Source organism: Haliaeetus albicilla, chromosome 7, assembly GCF_947461875.1.
Source record: "Haliaeetus albicilla chromosome 7, bHalAlb1.1, whole genome shotgun sequence".
NCBI classification, from domain to species: Eukaryota; Metazoa; Chordata; class Aves; order Accipitriformes; family Accipitridae; genus Haliaeetus; species Haliaeetus albicilla.
The window spans coordinates 6,106,010-6,123,280 of record NC_091489.1 but is presented as its reverse complement, the minus strand read 5'-3'; the positions used below and the strand labels follow the sequence as shown (position 1 = coordinate 6,123,280).

Here is a 17,271-nt window from a genome sequence, read left to right as displayed (position 1 = left end):
GCCGCCCCCGCGGGGAAATGGCCGGGCGGGGCGGGCGAAGCCGAGGACGGTCTCGGCGGGGTCTCGGTGGCCGCGGGCCGGGCGGGACCGCGCGGGGCGGCGGGGTCGGTTCTGTCAGGCGCGGCCGGGGCAGCCCCGCCGGGGCCTCGCGTGCGCTGCCCGGTCGCTATGGCGACGGGAGGGGCGCGCGCGCGGCGGCGGCGGCAGCTCGGCTGGGGGCGGCGGGGCTGTCGCGATAGAGGGAGGGGTCCCAGGGGCCGGTGGTGCGCGTGGCCCGCCGGGGCTGTCGCGACTGAAGGAGGGGCCCCAGGGGCCAGCGGTGCGCGTGGCCCGCCGGGGCTGTCTCGATAGAGACCGGGGCCAAAGGTGTGTCGGGGCTCGGCGGGGCTGTCGCGATAGGAGTGAGGTTCCCAGTTGCCATCCATGTCCGTGGCCTGGCAGAGCTGTCACAATAGGAGTGGAGTCCCCCGGGCCAGCCCTGGCAGCACTATCACGATAAGAGTGGGGTTGTCAGGACAGGAGCGGGGTCTCGGGGACCAGTCCTGGCAGGACTTGTGACAGGAGTGGGGTCTCTGAGTCCAGCCCAGGCAGGGCTGTCACGACAGGAGCAGGGTGCCCAGGGCCAGCCCCGGCAGGGCTGTCACGACAGGAGTGGGATCCCCGTGCACCCAGGGGTGGCCCCGTCTCCCGCGTTACCCCCTGTCCCCACAGGTCTCAGGTCTCTGCCAGATCCCTGCTGGGGGTCCCTGCGCCCCACCTGCCCGCGGTCCCGGTCGGTGGCAGGGCCGGGATGGAGGCGGATGGAGCCCTCGACCCCAGGGTGCTGGAGCGGGAGCTGCAGGAGGCGGTGGCGGCTGATGAGAGGCGGGAGAGGGAGAACGACGCCAAGCTGCGGGCCATGCGCCAGCGCGTCGCCTCCTACGAGGAGTTCAGGTCTGTCGGGGGACGCCTGGGGCAGGGGGGCGGATTCAGGTGCTTCCCTACCCCAAAGGCCTTCGTCAACACCAAAGCTTTGCTCAGTGCCGGGTGCTCCTGCCACAGGGCTGACCCAACCTCATGGGTGAGTTTTGGAGCTCGTTCTTTTGGAGCTCCAATTCTGGGACCTCTTAAGAGACAAGGTCACCCAGCAAGTTTTGAGCTCAAACCTTGCTCTGAGAGAGGATTGAGCTGATTATCTGTGCTTTCTGCTCCAGGCGACCATGAGCATGGCTTGACAGGGCAGCAAACCCAGCTTTGGGATTCCCAAAAAGACGAAGGCCCCGTGGCACGGAGCTCTGGTGGGACAGAAACTCATCCTTGTTTAAGATTTGCCCCCAAAAAATCATCAGGTTGACGTGTGTGGGCTAAGGTCTCAGCTGTTGCTACCCAGAACAGCCAGCTCCGGGGCAGGTCCTCATGGTGGCCAAGCTGTGGGATGGCATGCTATCCCCTTTCCGGCATGCTGTCCTCTCTCCCCATTCCCAGGCACAACACCCACCCTCCAAGCCCTGTCAGTCTGCCCTGCCCTCCCTTTCCTCCCCACATGCCCCATGCCGTGGTGCTGGTGCAGAAGAAGAGGGTGACGTGTGTCCCCGTGCACCCTGCCCAGCATGTTTGTGCTCCAAAACCCATCACTGCTTTGTCCAAGGTGGTTTGGGAGAAGGTTTGTGGCCTGGGGATGGCAGGGATGTTCCACAGAGGTAGCGCAGGGCACTCCCAACGCCCACCAAAGTCCTGGATCCACCTATAGATCCATCTGGGGAAGTCCCTGTCCCTTGACATCCACGACAGATCTGTAGGTGGATCCAGGACTTCGACCACCCCTTGGTAGACTTACATGGGACTAGATCAAATTTCATTCATGGCTTCATCTCCACCTGCATTTGGTCACGTCGTCTGATCCTTGAAAGGCAGGAAAACACTTTAAAATGGCATTTTCTCCCCCAACCTTCTCGCCAGTCCCTATAAAAGGATTCCTGAATGATTTTAAGCTGTTTTATCAGTGTATTGGTAATGGTAGAAGTAATCTGAGGGAGGTAATGAAGCAGCTTCTCTCTGTGGGTGCAGTGTCTTCAGTCCTATAGTCCACACTAGCATAGGAGCAGAGAGCTGGACCCCTTCAAAGATCTCCTGCCCATTATTGGGAGGATTAACTACAGGGATTCATCCCATGGGATGAGAGGAACCATGTGAGCCACCGAGTCCAGGCTGCTGTAGTTAGTTACAGATGTCAGTGTAATAAGATGCTGAATTCAAATGAATCTACAAAAACAAACCTTCCCAGCGTGCTGCAAGCTACAGAACAGTCCCTAGGTGCTGTCAGAATTTAGGGTCTTTCCTCTGGAAGTCCCAAAGCCACAGAAACTTCAGCATAGTGTAAGAAAAATGCAGGAGGAAGAAATGTCCTACCAGTTCCTCAGGCTTTGGCTCTGGAACAACTGTTGGGTGGAAATGCCCAGCTCCTGGGGAGTGCACAATTCCCCATGCTGGGGAGGAACCATGGTGCTGCAGCCTATGGGGAAATTCCTGCTTCATTGGTCCTAACAATTGAATTAACACTGGGTGTGTGAGGAGGATGTGCCTGTCAAGTGCCCTGTGCAATATCTTCTGTTTTCCTCTGACCCATCTCTGATGCTTTATGATCTCATTTGAACCCCAGTCTTGTTTGATAGAATCACAGAATGACAGAATGATTTGGGTTGGGAAAGACCTTTAAAGATCATCCAGTCCAACCCCTGCCATGGGCAGGGACATCTGCCACTAGACCAGGTTGCTCAAAGCCCCATCCAACCTGGCCTGGGACACTTCCAGGGATGGGGCATCCACAGCTTCTCTGGACAACCTCTTCCAGTGTCCCACCACCCTCATTGTAAAACATTTCTTCCTTATGTCCCATCTAAACCTTCCCTCTGTCAGTCAAAAACCATTGCCCCTTGTGCTGTCACTACAGGCCCTGGTAGAAAGTCTTTCTCTGTCTTTCTTTTAAGCCCCCTTTAAGTACTGAAGAGATGCAGTAAGGTCTTCCTGGAGCCTTCTCTTCTCCAGGATGAACAACCCCAACTCTCTCAGCCTCTCCCCATAGCAGAGCTGTTCCAGCCCTTGGACCATTTCTGTGCTTCCTCTGGACCCGTTTCAACAGGTCCATGTCTTTCCTGTGCTGAGGACCCCAGAGCTGGATGCAGTGCTCTGGGGGGGAGTCTCACCAGAGTAGAGCAGAGGGGCAGAATCACCTCCCTCGACCTGCTGGCCACGCTGCTTTTGATGCAGCCCAGGATACTATTGGCTTTCTGAGCTACAAGCGCCCATTGCTGCCTCATGGCCAATTTTTCAACAGCCAGTATCCCCAAGCCCTTCTCCACAGAGCTGCTCTCAATCCTTCCATCCCCAAGTCTGTGCTGATATTGGGGATTGCCCCAACCCACGTGCAGGACCTTGCACTTTGCCTTGTCAAAGTTCATGAGGTTCACATGGTCCCACTCCTCCAGCCTGTCAAGATCCCTCTGGATGATACAGGCGGCCCAAACTCAGAAATTGCCTCAGAGAAGAAGCTTGAAGCCTCAGAGTACTTGATCTTGCTAAGTATCCCATCCCCTTCTTGTTGCCTGCAGGAACATTGTGTTGGCATCACACCTGAAGCCCCTAGAGAAAAAGGACAAGATGGGTAAGAGGAGGAACGTGCTGTGGAATCCCTGTGCAGCCCAGACCAAGGCCACACAAGCCAGCGACGTGGAAATACCCCAGGTGAGGGATATGCTTTCCAGGACTTTGTCCACATGTAAAAATTACTCCAGAATAATTTGTGTATTATTTTAAAATGTGAGAGTTCTTCAGAAATATCTCTACATGTGATTAAGCCCTCAAAGTCCCCAGGAACTTTGGTGTTTAGATAACTACAGGGTTCAGTCTTGGCCCCTACTTTGCATCTGATAAGGGCTTGCACCAGCTGCCTCAAGAAGAGTCTGCTTCACCCCTGTGGGAATCTAAGACCAGCTGCACAGCATCAGACCAGAGCTCCCAATACCCTGCCTCTGATGGTGGCCAGTAACAGATTCTTGGGGAAGAGTGCCCTCCCTTGACTGCACTCTTCCAGCTGGCTGCAGTTTAGAGACTGAAAGCCAGGGTTGTGCATCTGGATCACCACGTTTAATAGGCACAGACCGCAGATCTTCTGTGAACATAGCCAGTTCTTTTTCACCCCGGGGTTTAATTATGCATGGTATGGAAAAGTGCTACTTTGTTTTAAACCTGCTGCCCGATGAGTTCTCTGGATGCTCCTTAGTTCTTCGCTTGTGGGATACAGTGACTAAACATTTTCTAGGCAGGTCATTTGTGATTTAAGTGACATCTGTCCTGCCCCCCTTGAGTGGACTCTGCCCATGCTGGAGAGTCCTAATCACTGGACTTGTAGCTGGGGATGTTTCTCATGGATTTTTTTGACACTGAATTTCATTTGCCTGCTTATTATGAGATCTTTTTGCAGCTCTTCTAGGCAGCTTTGTGTTTTCTTGGACTGAGCAATGATCTCCCCAGAGCAAATTCTGTTCCTAATCCTGTTAGCGCTTGGGCTCTGATCTCCAGGGCTTCTCCATTTTGTGTTTAGACACAGCCTGATGATGCTGTGCCTTGTTCTCACTATCTGTATAAAAGCCTAAACATTTTAATCCTCCTTCAGTCTGTGCGCCAGTTAAGTCAGCGATGATGAGTTCAGCAGTTCAATTACATATTGTATAAAACAGGATTTCCTTTTATCTGGAGATGCCACATTGAGCTTGGCTCTCTTTTAGTGCAAGCTCTCTGCCACAGACCCATACGAATGCAGTATGTTACGAGACAGTGTGTTAGGGCCATCTGCATATTTTCTGGGTTTTACATCTCATATCTTTTATTTCCTCACTCCTTTGATTTGCCTCACAGTGCCTGAGATGGAGCAGAGTTTTTCACTGAACTACCCTGATTTCCAGGAGATCCCTTCCTGAGCAGTGATGGTGGATCCAGACTGGGCAGCGTGCCTGGTTCTGGTTAGGGTTGGGGTTACTCCACTCCTGGTCTGTGTTCATCCACGCTGTGTTTCATGTCTCATCCATACCTCCATTATTTTCCTGTGAAGTTCTCTAGTTTCTATGGGGCTTGAGGAACCCGGTATTTCTTTATGTTTTGCCACCTCACAAGCTTTATGCAGCTCTTTGTGCTATCAAAGCCTGTATTAAAAACATCTCAGCCATCTACAGGTTGATGGGGCGGGGGGGGTGGGGGTAAAAATCTTCAAGTGGGAATAAAACAAAAGGAACTGGGCAACTATTTTTTCCTTCAGGAACTGGATCAACTGCCTGGAACCTCTGCTGAATTTTACAGAGATTGGTGCAGATGCTTAAAAAGTGGAAAAGAAAAATACCAATTTTTACTTAAACTCGGAGGGAAGGCCTTGGGCAGAATCTTTCAGACTGACTTAGGCTTTGGCCTCCTGGGTGAATTCCTTACGGTGCTGGCAGAGAATGTCTGTCATGAAGACAGAGATGCCATCCTTCAGATCTTACAGAGCCTTTCGGGCACCAAGCGCTTTGGGTTAAACGTGGATCTTCTGAGTGAGTCAGAGAAGGAGAGCAGCAGGGATTTGTTTAGGAAGCTGCAGAGCATGAGCAGGGATTATTGGACTGCTGGCCGTCCCAGCAGCCCAGCTGGTTGTGAAGCAAGGAGGGAAGCCCACCTCAGGGACACCAGCTTGCAAAAGGAAGCCGAGAAGGAAAGGATAGTGATGGAGCTGATGGAATGTTACCAGGTCAACTGAAGGAGCAGAAGCACCAGGGTCATGCAGAAACAAAGTGCAAAAGAGGCTCAAAGCTTGACTTTGTGCAAGATGGATAATTGGATACTTATGGAGCATTGCTGTACATTTTTCTCTGTACTGGGAGCCACCCAGAGCAATAGTTTCGCACAAATAAAATTTAGTTACCAAGAGTACTGTGTTGTGATCTCTGGGGCAGGGTGTCCTCACAGAATGGCTCTGTGAGAATCTTTTAGACGAGGAGAACAACTGAGAGAAAGAAAAAACTGGCTGGTATTTTTGAAGGAGAAACCAAAACTAAATGGTCCCTTCCCTTTTTCATCTCTATCTGTTGTCACTCAGGGGATTTAAGAAATGTAATCAATGACACTGGATGTTTAACCATGCAGCCACTGAAGGTAGAATGGGCTGAGAAAGGTGGAAATGCTGTGCAAGGTGATATATCTGGGACTGATCGAACCAGCTATTTTATTATTATTTTACCTCAAACAGCAGGGCATGGGGTAAACCTCAGAGATCCTGTCACCTCATGGTCCTATGATCTCGGACACTATCTGGTTTGCTGAAATTCCACATAAACTGAAATTTAGAAGGAACTGACAGGCATCAGTCCAACAAAGAGACTCTCCAGAGCTGCCTAATACCATGTCTAAATTGAGTCGCACTTCTGTTTTGGCTGCAGAGCAGAGAGGCCCTCATATGGCACAGCTCTGCACCTATCCACCAAGCTCTCTTGTTCTGGTCTGGGAGGATCCTCAAGCTTCTCCCAAGCATGCTGAGCAGCCTGGTGTACATTGCTCAGACTGCCTTGAAATCAGCTCGGAAACAACTGTCAGGTCCATTTTATTCCAAAACCCATCTAGCAGAGCAAAAGGTAGAATCACACTGGCAGACTATAACCATCCCTCTCCCACATTCTCTGTAGAAACCACTAGGCACCTAATTGCAGGCTTCAGATTAATCTCTGAGGCCTGGCACTTGAATGTTGGGTTTTGTGGCATCTATTCTGGGGACATGTGTGTCCCTGCAATCTGTTGTGAATGCCATTCCTTTTGCCTTCACATAACACTTGCAAACCTGAGGATTAGCAGAAAGCTGAGAACTGAAGTCTTAAACAAAACAAGAAGATCCTGGAGCTACCCAAGGTCAGGATGGAGGATGTTGATGCAGGAACAGCCCCGGCATGACAGTTACAGCACTGGTGGGAACAGGCATAGTGCTTTCAGCAGTCTCAAGGCTCAGGGCTTGCATTCACATCCTAAGTCAAGGATGGGAGCAGCCTGCTGTATCCCCATCAGTTGGGGAAAGGCAAAATCCCCATGGTTTGGTGAGAAGACTAAGGAGAAATGAAGTATGGGAGAGGTTGTGTGAATATTTATGGGAGGATGGGCTGTTAGACCAGCTAGGATCAGTTTCTCAATCAGTTGGTTCATGGTCTGACCTGAGCGTCTGCTCAAGTAGTGCCAATAGCTGAGCTGAAGGTCCAGCCAGAGTCAGTGGGGAGCAAATGGCTCACCTTCACTGTAGGAGAGATGCATTTAAGGCCTCCAGGGTTGGTTGCAGCATCAGCCCAGGCAAGGGTGATGTGAACAAAAAGCCTCCCTTGATCACTCAGAGAGGGGGCATCTCAAACATTACCTGTGTGGAAGGACTTCAGCACACAAACCCTTGGAAAGCCAACAGGGAGGATGTAGAAGTATAAATACTATGTTTGAAACCTCTTCTTCTGGGCTATGGAGGTCAGCTGCCGTCGGAGGAGGTCAGCTGCCGTCGGAGGAGAGTCTTCTCTGGGTTAGTTGTGCTTACAGGGGTCAGAGCAATAATTAACATTTACTGCACATGAGTCTTTCAAGAAGATGGCAGCAGTTCCCTTGTTCCCACCACGCTTCCCATCATCTTTCCTCTGCAGCTGTGCTGCACAAATGACCTGCCCACTTGTTGTCTGGGGCACGGACAACAACACTCTAGAGCAGCTGGGTGAGAGGAAAGGTTCTAGAGTCTGTGTCCCAGGGAACAGCCTGCCCTCGGAGCGGGGACAGAGCACTTCCCAGCAGCTGGGATGGGATATTTCAGCCGCTGTTTGATCCCTGCTGTCAGCACGTGCACTGCAGGCGGGGGGTCATTTGCAAACCCCACCTTTGGCAAGCAGGCTTGAGTGTGCATCGTCGCTGCCCGGCGCTGGCACTGCTAACCCCATGTGCGGGTTCCTGCTGTCCCCGCTGAGGACGCAGTGGCTGAGTTCTGCTGACTGCAGAGACCGCCCGGTGTGATGGAGATGAGGCTGCTGGGAGCCGCCATTCTCCTCTGCCTGGTAGGTGTTCTCCATGCTTTTGCGATTGAAGAGAAAGGAGATGTGTTCAAGAGAATGGCTTGTCCTGCTTTCCTGATGTTTGACAATGCTGCTTATTTGGCTGACATGACCTTCGAACTCCCTTGCAACTGCAAGCCCGAAGAGGTCTCTTCTGTCATCTGGTACTTCCAGAAGAATATGGGCAGCCATGAAACCACAGTCTTGACGGACTTTGCTGGCACCGTGGTTGTCGACTCGGGCCATATCCACACGGGCAGTGATGTGCTGAAGCGTTTCAGTATCCGGATGTTCAGTCTCATTGTCTTCCGAGCCCAGGTGACGGACTCGGGACACTACCTGTGTGGCACTAAGAAAGGGGACTTCTTTTATGGCTACGATGTGGACGTGCAGCCCACCAAGCACATCACGGTGGCTTTTGTGGACAGAGGCCAGCACGTCCAGGATGACTACACAAGGAAGCTTTTCAGCCTCTTCACCACCTTCTGGGACTGGACCAGATGCGACCGCTGTGGGGTGAGAGGCGAGCAGCGGCGGATCGGGCTCTGCTACATACAGAGCACCCAGCTGCATCCCCGATACCGCACCGCTGTGCCCAACGTCACGTCCTGTGGCTCAAGAGCTGTCCCTGCAAATATCCAGCGCCCTGGCCGCCTCCGGAGACCTGAGGTGGCCATCCGAAGCTGCCTGACCCCTTGCCTGAAAGAGGAGGTCCCCGAGGAAGGTGTGCAGGCCATCTCCAATGTCATTTCCAAGCTGGGTGAGAAGCCCTGGCTGCCCCGCGTCCCCACGCAGTTTCACCAGCAGCCCACTGGAAGTGGCCTGATCATTGCGTGCCCAGGAGCCCGGCCTGAGCATGCTGTGGCCTGGGACAAGGACTCCATCCGGCTCTACCGCTCCCGCTACCTTGTCGGTGTCAACAAGAGCATGCGGGTCTTCATTGACCACGGAAACCACCTGCACATCCAGCGGGTCCGAGTCAGTGATCGAGGTACCTACTTCTGCTGGCGGGAGGGTGAGATGGTGGCCGGCTTCCGGCTCAGCGTGATCTACCAGCACCGGCGCCGGCGGAAACTTGACGATCCTGAGACATTGTACGCTGTCAAGACCATCGGCATGAGCTATGTCCTCATCAGCATCATCTTCATCGTCATCCACGTGTGCCGCTGCTGCTGGCGAGTGTTCAGGTGCCCTGCCAGAACATAGCATCTCCACAACAGCCCTGATGGGTCACTTTTACACCTCAGATCATCCTCCCGTTAGAAATTTCTAATGTCCTGATCATTAGAAATGAAAATGCTGCCAGCACCTGCTCATCCTCCCTTTTGGTCAAGAGCGTGACAGTGAGGACTGATGTGGAAAACTCCCCGTGCTGCACATTGGCACGGCTTAGTAGGGACAGGCAGGGATTTCACACTGCCACGATTTGTTCCTGGCTCTGCCGCTGGCTTGCGGTGGGGTTTTAAGCTCAATATAGTCGTTCTTAAAAGAATGCTTGGAGTTGTTGCAAGATCTTCTGGCCAAGCTCTACAGAGTTCTCAAACTCCATCAGTGATTTATTTGAGCTGTTTTTCTAAGAGGCTGCTAAAAAGATACACCAAACTATTTTAATCCAATTAATTCTTGCTTTTCTTACCCTTTTTTTTTTAACTTTTTTTCACTGCTGAGAACTTCGAGTGCCAACATTTCAGAACATTCAATGTTCCTTTGAGCTCCTTAGCTGGAGCAAACCCATTTTTTTAGATTTTGGTTTAAGCATCTTTTCAGGAAAAAAAATATTTTTGAAATTAATCTGGTGATTTTCTTCAGAAATTTCTCTGGTTTTTGGTTGTGTTACTTAACTCGCCCAACTCAGCACAGACTTACGAGTCAATATTTGTGCCCGAAAAAATTAATATGCATGTCCTCCAAAGAGGATGGCATCTCTGTAGGGTTTAGGTGGCCACTTGCTTGCTCCTCAGTGTGGAGCAGGAATTCCCCATGGAGCTCATCTCCACTCCTTTTTTCAAGGATGTGGCTTGGGGATTCCAGCTTTCCCAAGAGAAATCCTGCTGTCCAGGAGGGCAGCACTGGGGGGCCCAGTGATGCTCAGGCACTTGAACCATGTAGATGATGCGCAGGATCTCAAATCCACCATCAGTCCTAACAGCTGCAGGCAATCCCAGGAGCTTCCCAGGAGCCGCAGCAGGGGTTTGTGTGGGGAAGGAGCTGGGTTTGAGGTTGAAGAACCCCGAGCAGATCCCTGTTTCCCCTCCCTCCCTCCTGGGAAGGGGATCTCTCCCACCCCACTGCCCAGCTGCTGGTTCTTGGAGGGGTTATTCCTGCACCCCTCTCCCCTGCGTTGCAGTCCTTTATGGGTGTTGGCCCATGAAGTGTTGGCCATGCCTTGGGGTACAGCACTGAGCTTGAGTCCCCTGGCAACTTTGAGCTCGGTTTGGGCTCCCGAAGGGCTTCGCCACCCCAGCTAATCCCAAATAACCCACAGCACTGGCTGCGGAGAGGCAGGTTGCAGGCATGACCGTGGAAGCACAGCACTTGCATTAGCTTTATTTCTCATCTCAAGCTGCTGCGGGCGTTAGTGCATTAATTCAGTAGCAACGTGGGCTGCAAAGCTCCAACCGGAGGCTGCTCGCAGGGGGACCAAGCCCCTTGGGCCCCTGCCATCCCACTCCAGATGCCAAACCTGGGCAGCACCCAGGTTTCCTATAACATCTCCTGCCCCCGGGACTGGCCATTCTGGAGTCGGTAGCTGCAAAGCATGCTCAGCACCTGAGCGATGAGGGGGACAGAGGGGACAGGGGGGATGGCATCCAAGTGGCATCCCATGTGCTCATCCCAAAGGGCTTACGGGGTACAGGAATTGCCGCTGGGTCATTGCTCCTACGTTAGGTGGCATCAGGGCAGGTTTCGCTTGTGGTCAGTAGCTAAATCGAAGGTGGGGACAGGGGCTGCGGGCAAGCACCAGGCTGGGCAATGGTCCTGGGTGGGCCGGTGGCATGTGCTGGTCTGGGGGGAGCACGGGAGGATAGATGGGGGACAGGGCCACGTGGAGCCCAGGAACAAGGGATTTCTTCCAACCCCATCTTGAATGCCCATGCGGAGGGTGGGCTTGGGCTCCATGCGTGGCAGGGATTGTGACTGGGGACAGCCCCGGTCCCCCGTCCTCCTGGCTCCTAGTGTGACCCCAGGAGGGACAGGCAGAATTAAGATGGCTCTGTTTGTCCTTCCCCATCACTCCTGGGGTGCGGGAGGCACCTCCTACTGTGAGAACACCCGCGGGTGCCCCAACACCCTCCTCCTCCTCCTTCTCGGCACTCCCCTCCTCTCCATTTTCACCTGCGTGGGACCCCTCCAGGTGAGGGGCCAGATGCACGGCTGTGGGTCGCCCCTCACCACGAGCCACTCAGGACTGTTTTTCCCCACTACGGTGATGGGGACACCTTGGTGGCAGACACCCAGTGGGGGTCAGAACAGCCCCATAGCTCTGTGCCAGGAGAAACCCTTGAGGCCACCCAGCCTGCTTTGCCCACCACTGCTCTGGCCCCACAAACCACCCTGGACACCCCAGTGTCCCCAGGAACCCCTCATTATCCCCATCTCATCACCCTTTGACACCATCCTGACAGCACCCTCCCTCTCCATCCTCCCCTTCCTCCTGCCCGTGCCTCTTGGCTAAGCCCACCCAATGCTTGGTGATGGGGAAATATCCCTCACCAGCTGCTACCTTGCACCCTGCAGCCCCCCACCCCAAGGGTGCTCAAGGGCTGGGTACACTGGGGAGATTCAGGGTGGCCTCCCAGACCAGAGAGAGGGCAGCAAGGTGGGATGCAGGGAGAAATGCTCTTGGCACCACCGTCTTGTCTGACCAGTGCATGGAGATCGGAACAGGACTGACTCTCTCCCTGGCCATTGACGAGCCAGAGACCCAGGGTGGGCGTGGGCACAACCCCAAAACTGCTGGCCCCTCTGTGCCATGGGGATGTGGTAGCAACCCGGCAGGGGAGCTTGGCTCTGGCCGGTACTGCTCACGTCCCCTGGGTATTGCCCATCCCCTCCCCACACAGTGCCTGGTCAGACAGCTGCTTTGCTGACAGCCAGCCCTAAACAGGGTGTCAGTGGGGTCCCTGGGGCACGGGGCAACGTGGGATAGGCAAGGGGCTGATGAGAGGGAGATGGTCCCTGACAAAGCACCACCAGCTCCTCCCGCGACCCATGCCTGGCCGTGGGGCTCCCTCGCAGCATCGGACAGGACCTACGGAGCTACAGCTACAAGCGTGTGGCTGCTGTGGCTCGCCCACCCTATGCCACCTCCTTGTGCTCCTGCTTGGACTCCTTGATCACCTGGAGACAGAGGGAGAGGGACCATCACCCCAGGATCAGGCTCTTCTCCCCGGCTGAGCCTGCCTGGGCTCTGATTGAGCTTGGGGATGGGGACAGGGATGGTTTTCTCTATGAGCTGCCAGGCTCAGCTCCACCATGGTCCACAGCCAGTTCACGCTGTGCTCTCAGGGCACTGGGATCACTGGCTCCCTGCCTGGGCTGCTCCCAGGGCTGAGGGATGGTGGCCCCATGTGCATGATGAGTGACCCCCTTAGGGACACCCCATGGGAAGGCGGGGGTGGAGGGAAGGCAGCATGGGTGACACGGATGAGGACTTCCTACCTCTCCATCTCTGGTCTCCACAGTTTTGACCACGATGCTCCTCTTCAGATGGGCTTCTGACACAGATTTAGCATCCAGGCTGGTCTCTAGGGGACACGGGCAGGACATGGTGGTGACCTGGTGCCTGGGGTATAGCCCTTCCAGCTACACACAAGTGGAGGGGCCCAAAGGAAACAGGTTGGGCTGGAAAGCCCTGAACCATGGGAGACAGCAGCCCTGGGGACATGACCAGCCTCAGGGACACCATTGGCCTCAGGGACATGGTTGGCTTGGGGATGCGATTGGGGACATGATTGGCCTTGGGGATGTGGCTGGCTTGGGGATGTGACTAGCCTTGGGGACACAGTTGGCACTGGGGACATGTTTGGCTTTAGAGATGTGGTTGGCCATGGGCATGTGTTTGGCCATAGGGACATGGGTGGCTTTAGGATGTGATTGGGCTTGCAGACAGGGTTGTTCTTGGGGATACAGTTGGCACTGGGGAACACAATTGGCCTTGGGGATGTGGCTGGCACTATGGACATGGTGATATGGTCAGTCTTGGGGATGTCATTGGCCTTGGGGACATGCTCAGCCTTGGGGATGTGGCCATGGCACACTCCTCCCCCCATCTTGGGAGAACCCAGGAATCCTGGTTCCTTGAGATTCAGAGGAAAACCTCCTGATCCCTCTGGATGGGGTAGGGATGGCCAAAATGGCATGTCCCCCATGGAGCCACCAGAAGCCACCCCTGCTTGTGCAACCATCCTGCCCTCCCACCCCCCAACCCACCCCACAGGTGGCCACAGCCTTACCTCGGATCTGCAGGTTGGAGAAGCTCTGCACAGGGATAGTGATCCTGCAGGAGCAACAGGGGGCATTGGGAAGAGCACAGGGTCCTGCTGCCCACCAGCTCCACCCTGCCCAGGGCTGGGGCAGGAGGCTGGAGGGTGGTCCCCAACCGAGCTGGACACCCCAGAGGGACCATGAGGATTTGGCCTTGGTTTGGGGCATGGCTGGGGATGGGGAGGGGGCAGGATCGAGCCGCAGCTTTGCCTTCACCTGCTTTCCTCGCCCTCCAGCAGCTTGCGGTATGTGGCAATCTCAATGTCGAGGGCCAGCTTGACGTTGAGCAGATCCTGGTACTCCTGCAGGTGCCGGGCCATCTCCTCCTTGAGGCTGCGGATGTCCTCCTCCAGCCGTACCACCGTGTCCTGGTAGCCGGCCGTCTCCAGGGCGTAGCGCTCCTCCAGCTCCCGCAGCTGCCTCTCCAGGGACTCGTTCTGGGGGACCACGAGGGGACGTGACGCCCTCCATGGCCACCTTCTCCCAGGACCTAGGGCCTCTCCACAGTCCCCATCCATCTCCCATCCTTGGGGACCAGCCATTCCCCCAGCATTGGGTGGTGGTCCCCACTGCTGTGCCAGAGAACCCCATGGTGGTGGCAGCTCCCCGAGGCCATGTCCCCACCCCCTTGCACCCCACAGCCATCACCTACCGAACCCCGCAGAGCCTCCAGGTCACAGGTGAGGGCCTGGAGCTGGCGCCGGTACTCATTGGCCTCCTGCTTGGCTGCGCGCAGGGCCTCCGCGTGCCGGGCGGCCGCATCTGTCAGGTCTGCAAACTGGGTGGGGGGACATGTGCCATGGGATGGGACCACGTGGCAGGTATATGTCCTGGTGGCACATGGCGTGGGGACATGACCCTCCTCTGCTCCACAGGAGGGATATGGCCCCAGTAGCATGTGGCGCGGAGAAATGTCCCTGACCCTGGGGGGTGGTGGGACAGTGCACATGGGACATGTCCCCAGTGCCATGTGTCACTGGGGACATGTCCCTGCTCCCATGGCAGGAGGGGACAGTGCACATGGGATATGCGCTTGGTGTGGCACTGGAGACATATCCCTGTTTCCACAGCAGGAAGGGACATGTGGGACATCCCCAGAGGCACGTGTCCTGGGGACATCCAGCTCCTGTGGGAGGGCTGTGGCTCCAGCAGCATGTGTCGTGGGGACACATCCCTGCTCCCATGGGAGGAAGGGACAGCGCACACGGGATGTGCCCGTAACGGCACGTGGTGCTAGGGACATGTCCCTGCTCTCGTGGGTGGAAGGGACAGTGCACACGAAGCACGTGGCCGATGGCACGTATTGTGGAGGCATGTCCCTGCTCCCTTGACGTGATAGGACAGCGGACACGGGGGACATCCCTGATGGCAGGTGTTGCTGGGAACACGTCCCTGCTTTGTGGGTGGGAGGGATGGTGCCTTGGGGTGTCACAGGGGACACATCCCTGCTCCCCACAGGGACCAAACCAGGACATGGGACATGAGCAGGGACAGTGGGGATCCCAAACCCCATGCACCACCACCAAGCAGAGCCACCCAACCCTGGAGTGGTCAACTCCAGCCCCAAGCAGGTGACATCCCAGGAGGGGACAGCCAAGCCACCCATCCATTGGGTGACCGACTCCCACCACACCTTGGACTTGTACCACTCCTCGGTCTCCTGGACGTTGCTGGCGGCCATGGCCTCGTACTGGCTGCGGATGTCGCGCAAGGCGGCCGTCAGGTCCGGCTTACTCGTGTCCACCTCAATGTGCACCCGCTGCCGGGCAAGCTGCTCCTGCAGCTCCCGCAGCTCCTGGGGGAACAGCGAGGGTCAGCCTGGCCCCCTCTGAGCCCCAGGGCCCCCCCAAGCCCCAGGCCCTCTCCTGCCGAGTCCCCCCGGGGGTTACCTCCTCATGGACCTTGCGGAGGAAGGCGATCTCATCCTGCAGGGTCCCCACCCGCCGCTCCAGGTCCAGGCGAGCCAAGGCAGCGGCATCCACGTCCTGTCACCGCGGGGGGACATGAGGGACTGTCCCCAGGGCTGGCCACCTGGGTCTGCTCCCTCCTGAGCTGCCTGGCCCTGCCTGTTCCTGCCCATCCCTGCCCCATCCCTCTCCTGTCTGTCCGTGCCCATCCCCGTCCCACCCCTGCCCCATCCCTGAGCTGAACCCCTGGGGTGCAGGATGGGGGACACAGGATCCAGCCCCTGCCCTCACCTGCCTGTAGGCAGCCAGGTTGCTCTCGGCCTCCAGCCGCAGGGTCACCTCGTCCTGCAGCCTGCACCGGAGCAGAGAGGCATCCTTAGTCATTTGGCATCGCTACCCGTTCAGCATCGTTACTCATTAGGCACCGTTACTCGTTTGGCGCCGTTACTTGTTACTCTCAGTCCCATGGACAGACCCACCGGGTCGACACAGCCCCACGCCACCAGCACCAGCACCCGCACACTGCATCGGTGCCTGTGCCCATCCCACATCCCGTGCCACCACCCCTTACTGTTCCCAGGGGTCATCCTTGTCCCTGTTGCCACCCATGTCCCCATCACCACCCTGCTACCCATCAGTGCTTGGTCCCCCGGGCTACCCTGGTCCTGGTGGCCACCCTGGTCTCTGTCTTAGCGGCCACCCTGATCCTGGGGGCAGCCCAGTCCCCATTCTGGTCCCAGGTCCTTGCCACCACCACGGGCCCCGCCACCATCATGGGCCCCAGGACAACCCTCAACACCACCCTGATGGCCCTCCTGGTCCCTGCTGCCACTCTGGTCCTGGTAGTCACCCTGATGCCCATCCCAGTGGCCACTCTCAGTCCTGTCCTGGTGGCCACCTTGGTCCTCGGAGCCATCCTGCTCCTGGTGGCCACCCTGGTCCCCATCACCATCCTGGTCCCCATCATCATCCTGGTTGTGGTGGCCACCTCGGTCCCCAGGACTACCCCAAGAAGGGCAGCATCTTACTTCTGCTGGAGACTGCCAAGGTCCTCAGTGAGGTTGTCCCTCTCGATCTCCAGACGGGCCTTGGCTGTAGCCAACTGCTCCACGTGGCGCCGCAGGTCACGCAGCTCCTCCTGGTAGACATCAGCCAGACGCGAGGGCTCCTGGTCCCGTACCTGGTTCAGCTCCACTACCAGCACCTTGTTCTGCTGCTCCAGGAGCCGGACCTTCTCGATGTAGCTGGCGAAGCGGTCGTTGAGCTCCATCATCTCCACCTTCTCATTGGTGCGCGTCTCCCTGAACTCTGAGTTGAGCGCCGCAGCCAGTGAGAAGTCCATCTTGCCCGACCCCAGGCGGGCACCCACACGGGGACCTGGCTGGGTGCTGCGGGGAGCCCGGAGCCGGGCTGGGGGGCTGGCGGGGAGCACCCGGTACACTGGGGTGGCAGGGCCGAAGCGGCGGCCGTAGGAGGACAGCCGCTGGCTCTCCATGCTGAAGGGGTGGGTGCGATGTGCCTGGCCTGGGGAGTTTTATGGAGCCTGGGGGCCCCTGGCCCTGCCGGCCACCCCCGCGCTGGCCGCCAGCCAAGGAGCCGGAGGACCAGCACAAAAGCCAGCCTTTGTGGTGCCCGGCAGCGGCGGATGCGCCCTGGCACCCAGCCCGGGCACCGCGGCACGGCCCCCTGCCCACTGCCTGCCCCCCACCAAGGCAAGAACTGCCAGGGCCTGGGGGAGCCTGGGGCAGACGCCAAGGGGGGAGGCAGAGCAGTGGCCACGGGCACCCATGGGGCAGCCGGTGGGTGGG

The 17,271-nt window shown here is 56.7% G+C and overlaps 3 protein-coding genes across 3 annotated transcripts; 2 read left to right on the top strand and 1 right to left on the bottom strand.

Moving 5' to 3' along the window:
* Positions 1 to 131: 131 nt before the first annotated feature.
* On the top strand, positions 132 to 5,934 carry DNAAF19 (dynein axonemal assembly factor 19). Its single transcript, XM_069786808.1, has 4 exons — positions 132 to 576; positions 621 to 933; positions 3,588 to 3,720; positions 5,291 to 5,934. The coding sequence occupies exons 2-4, from the start codon at positions 791 to 793 to the stop codon at positions 5,762 to 5,764; spliced, it is 750 nt and encodes a 249-aa protein (XP_069642909.1). The 5' UTR covers positions 132 to 576; positions 621 to 790; the 3' UTR covers positions 5,765 to 5,934.
* Positions 5,935 to 8,030: 2,096 nt separating this feature from the next.
* On the top strand, positions 8,031 to 9,410 carry FAM187A (family with sequence similarity 187 member A). Its single transcript, XM_009922274.2, has one exon. The coding sequence runs from the start codon at positions 8,031 to 8,033 to the stop codon at positions 9,273 to 9,275; it is 1,245 nt and encodes a 414-aa protein (XP_009920576.1). The 3' UTR covers positions 9,276 to 9,410.
* A 1,180-nt stretch (positions 9,411 to 10,590) lies between these two features.
* GFAP (glial fibrillary acidic protein) lies at positions 10,591 to 17,007 on the bottom strand. Its single transcript, XM_069786805.1, has 9 exons — positions 16,492 to 17,007; positions 15,755 to 15,815; positions 15,446 to 15,541; positions 15,190 to 15,351; positions 14,209 to 14,334; positions 13,773 to 13,993; positions 13,526 to 13,569; positions 12,732 to 12,817; positions 10,591 to 12,410 (listed from the first exon to the last, which is right to left on the bottom strand). The coding sequence occupies exons 1-9, from the start codon at positions 16,956 to 16,958 to the stop codon at positions 12,369 to 12,371; spliced, it is 1,305 nt and encodes a 434-aa protein (XP_069642906.1). The 5' UTR covers positions 16,959 to 17,007; the 3' UTR covers positions 10,591 to 12,368.
* Positions 17,008 to 17,271: the final 264 nt, after the last annotated feature.

What these genes read in the sequence shown, in the direction of transcription:
- DNAAF19 (XM_069786808.1), top strand. Translation starts at nt 791, where the DNA reads ATGGAGGCGGATGGAGCCCTCGACCCCAGGGTGCTGGAGCGGGAGCTG. An exon ending in GCCTCCTACGAGGAGTTCAG is followed by an intron (nt 934 to 3,587) that starts GTCTGTCGGGGG and finishes TGTTGCCTGCAG; the next exon opens with GAACATTGTGTTGGCATCAC. An exon ending in GCGACGTGGAAATACCCCAG is followed by an intron (nt 3,721 to 5,290) that starts GTGAGGGATATG and finishes TTTTTCCTTCAG; the next exon opens with GAACTGGATCAACTGCCTGG.
- FAM187A (XM_009922274.2), top strand. Translation starts at nt 8,031, where the DNA reads ATGGAGATGAGGCTGCTGGGAGCCGCCATTCTCCTCTGCCTGGTAGGT.
- GFAP (XM_069786805.1), bottom strand. Translation starts at nt 16,958, where the DNA reads ATGGAGAGCCAGCGGCTGTCCTCCTACGGCCGCCGCTTCGGCCCTGCC. An exon ending in CTTGGCAGTCTCCAGCAGAA is followed by an intron (nt 15,816 to 16,491) that starts GTAAGATGCTGC and finishes GCTCCGGTGCAG; the next exon opens with GCTGCAGGACGAGGTGACCC. An exon ending in CTCCAACCTGCAGATCCGAG is followed by an intron (nt 12,818 to 13,525) that starts GTAAGGCTGTGG and finishes CGTGTCCCCTAG; the next exon opens with AGACCAGCCTGGATGCTAAA.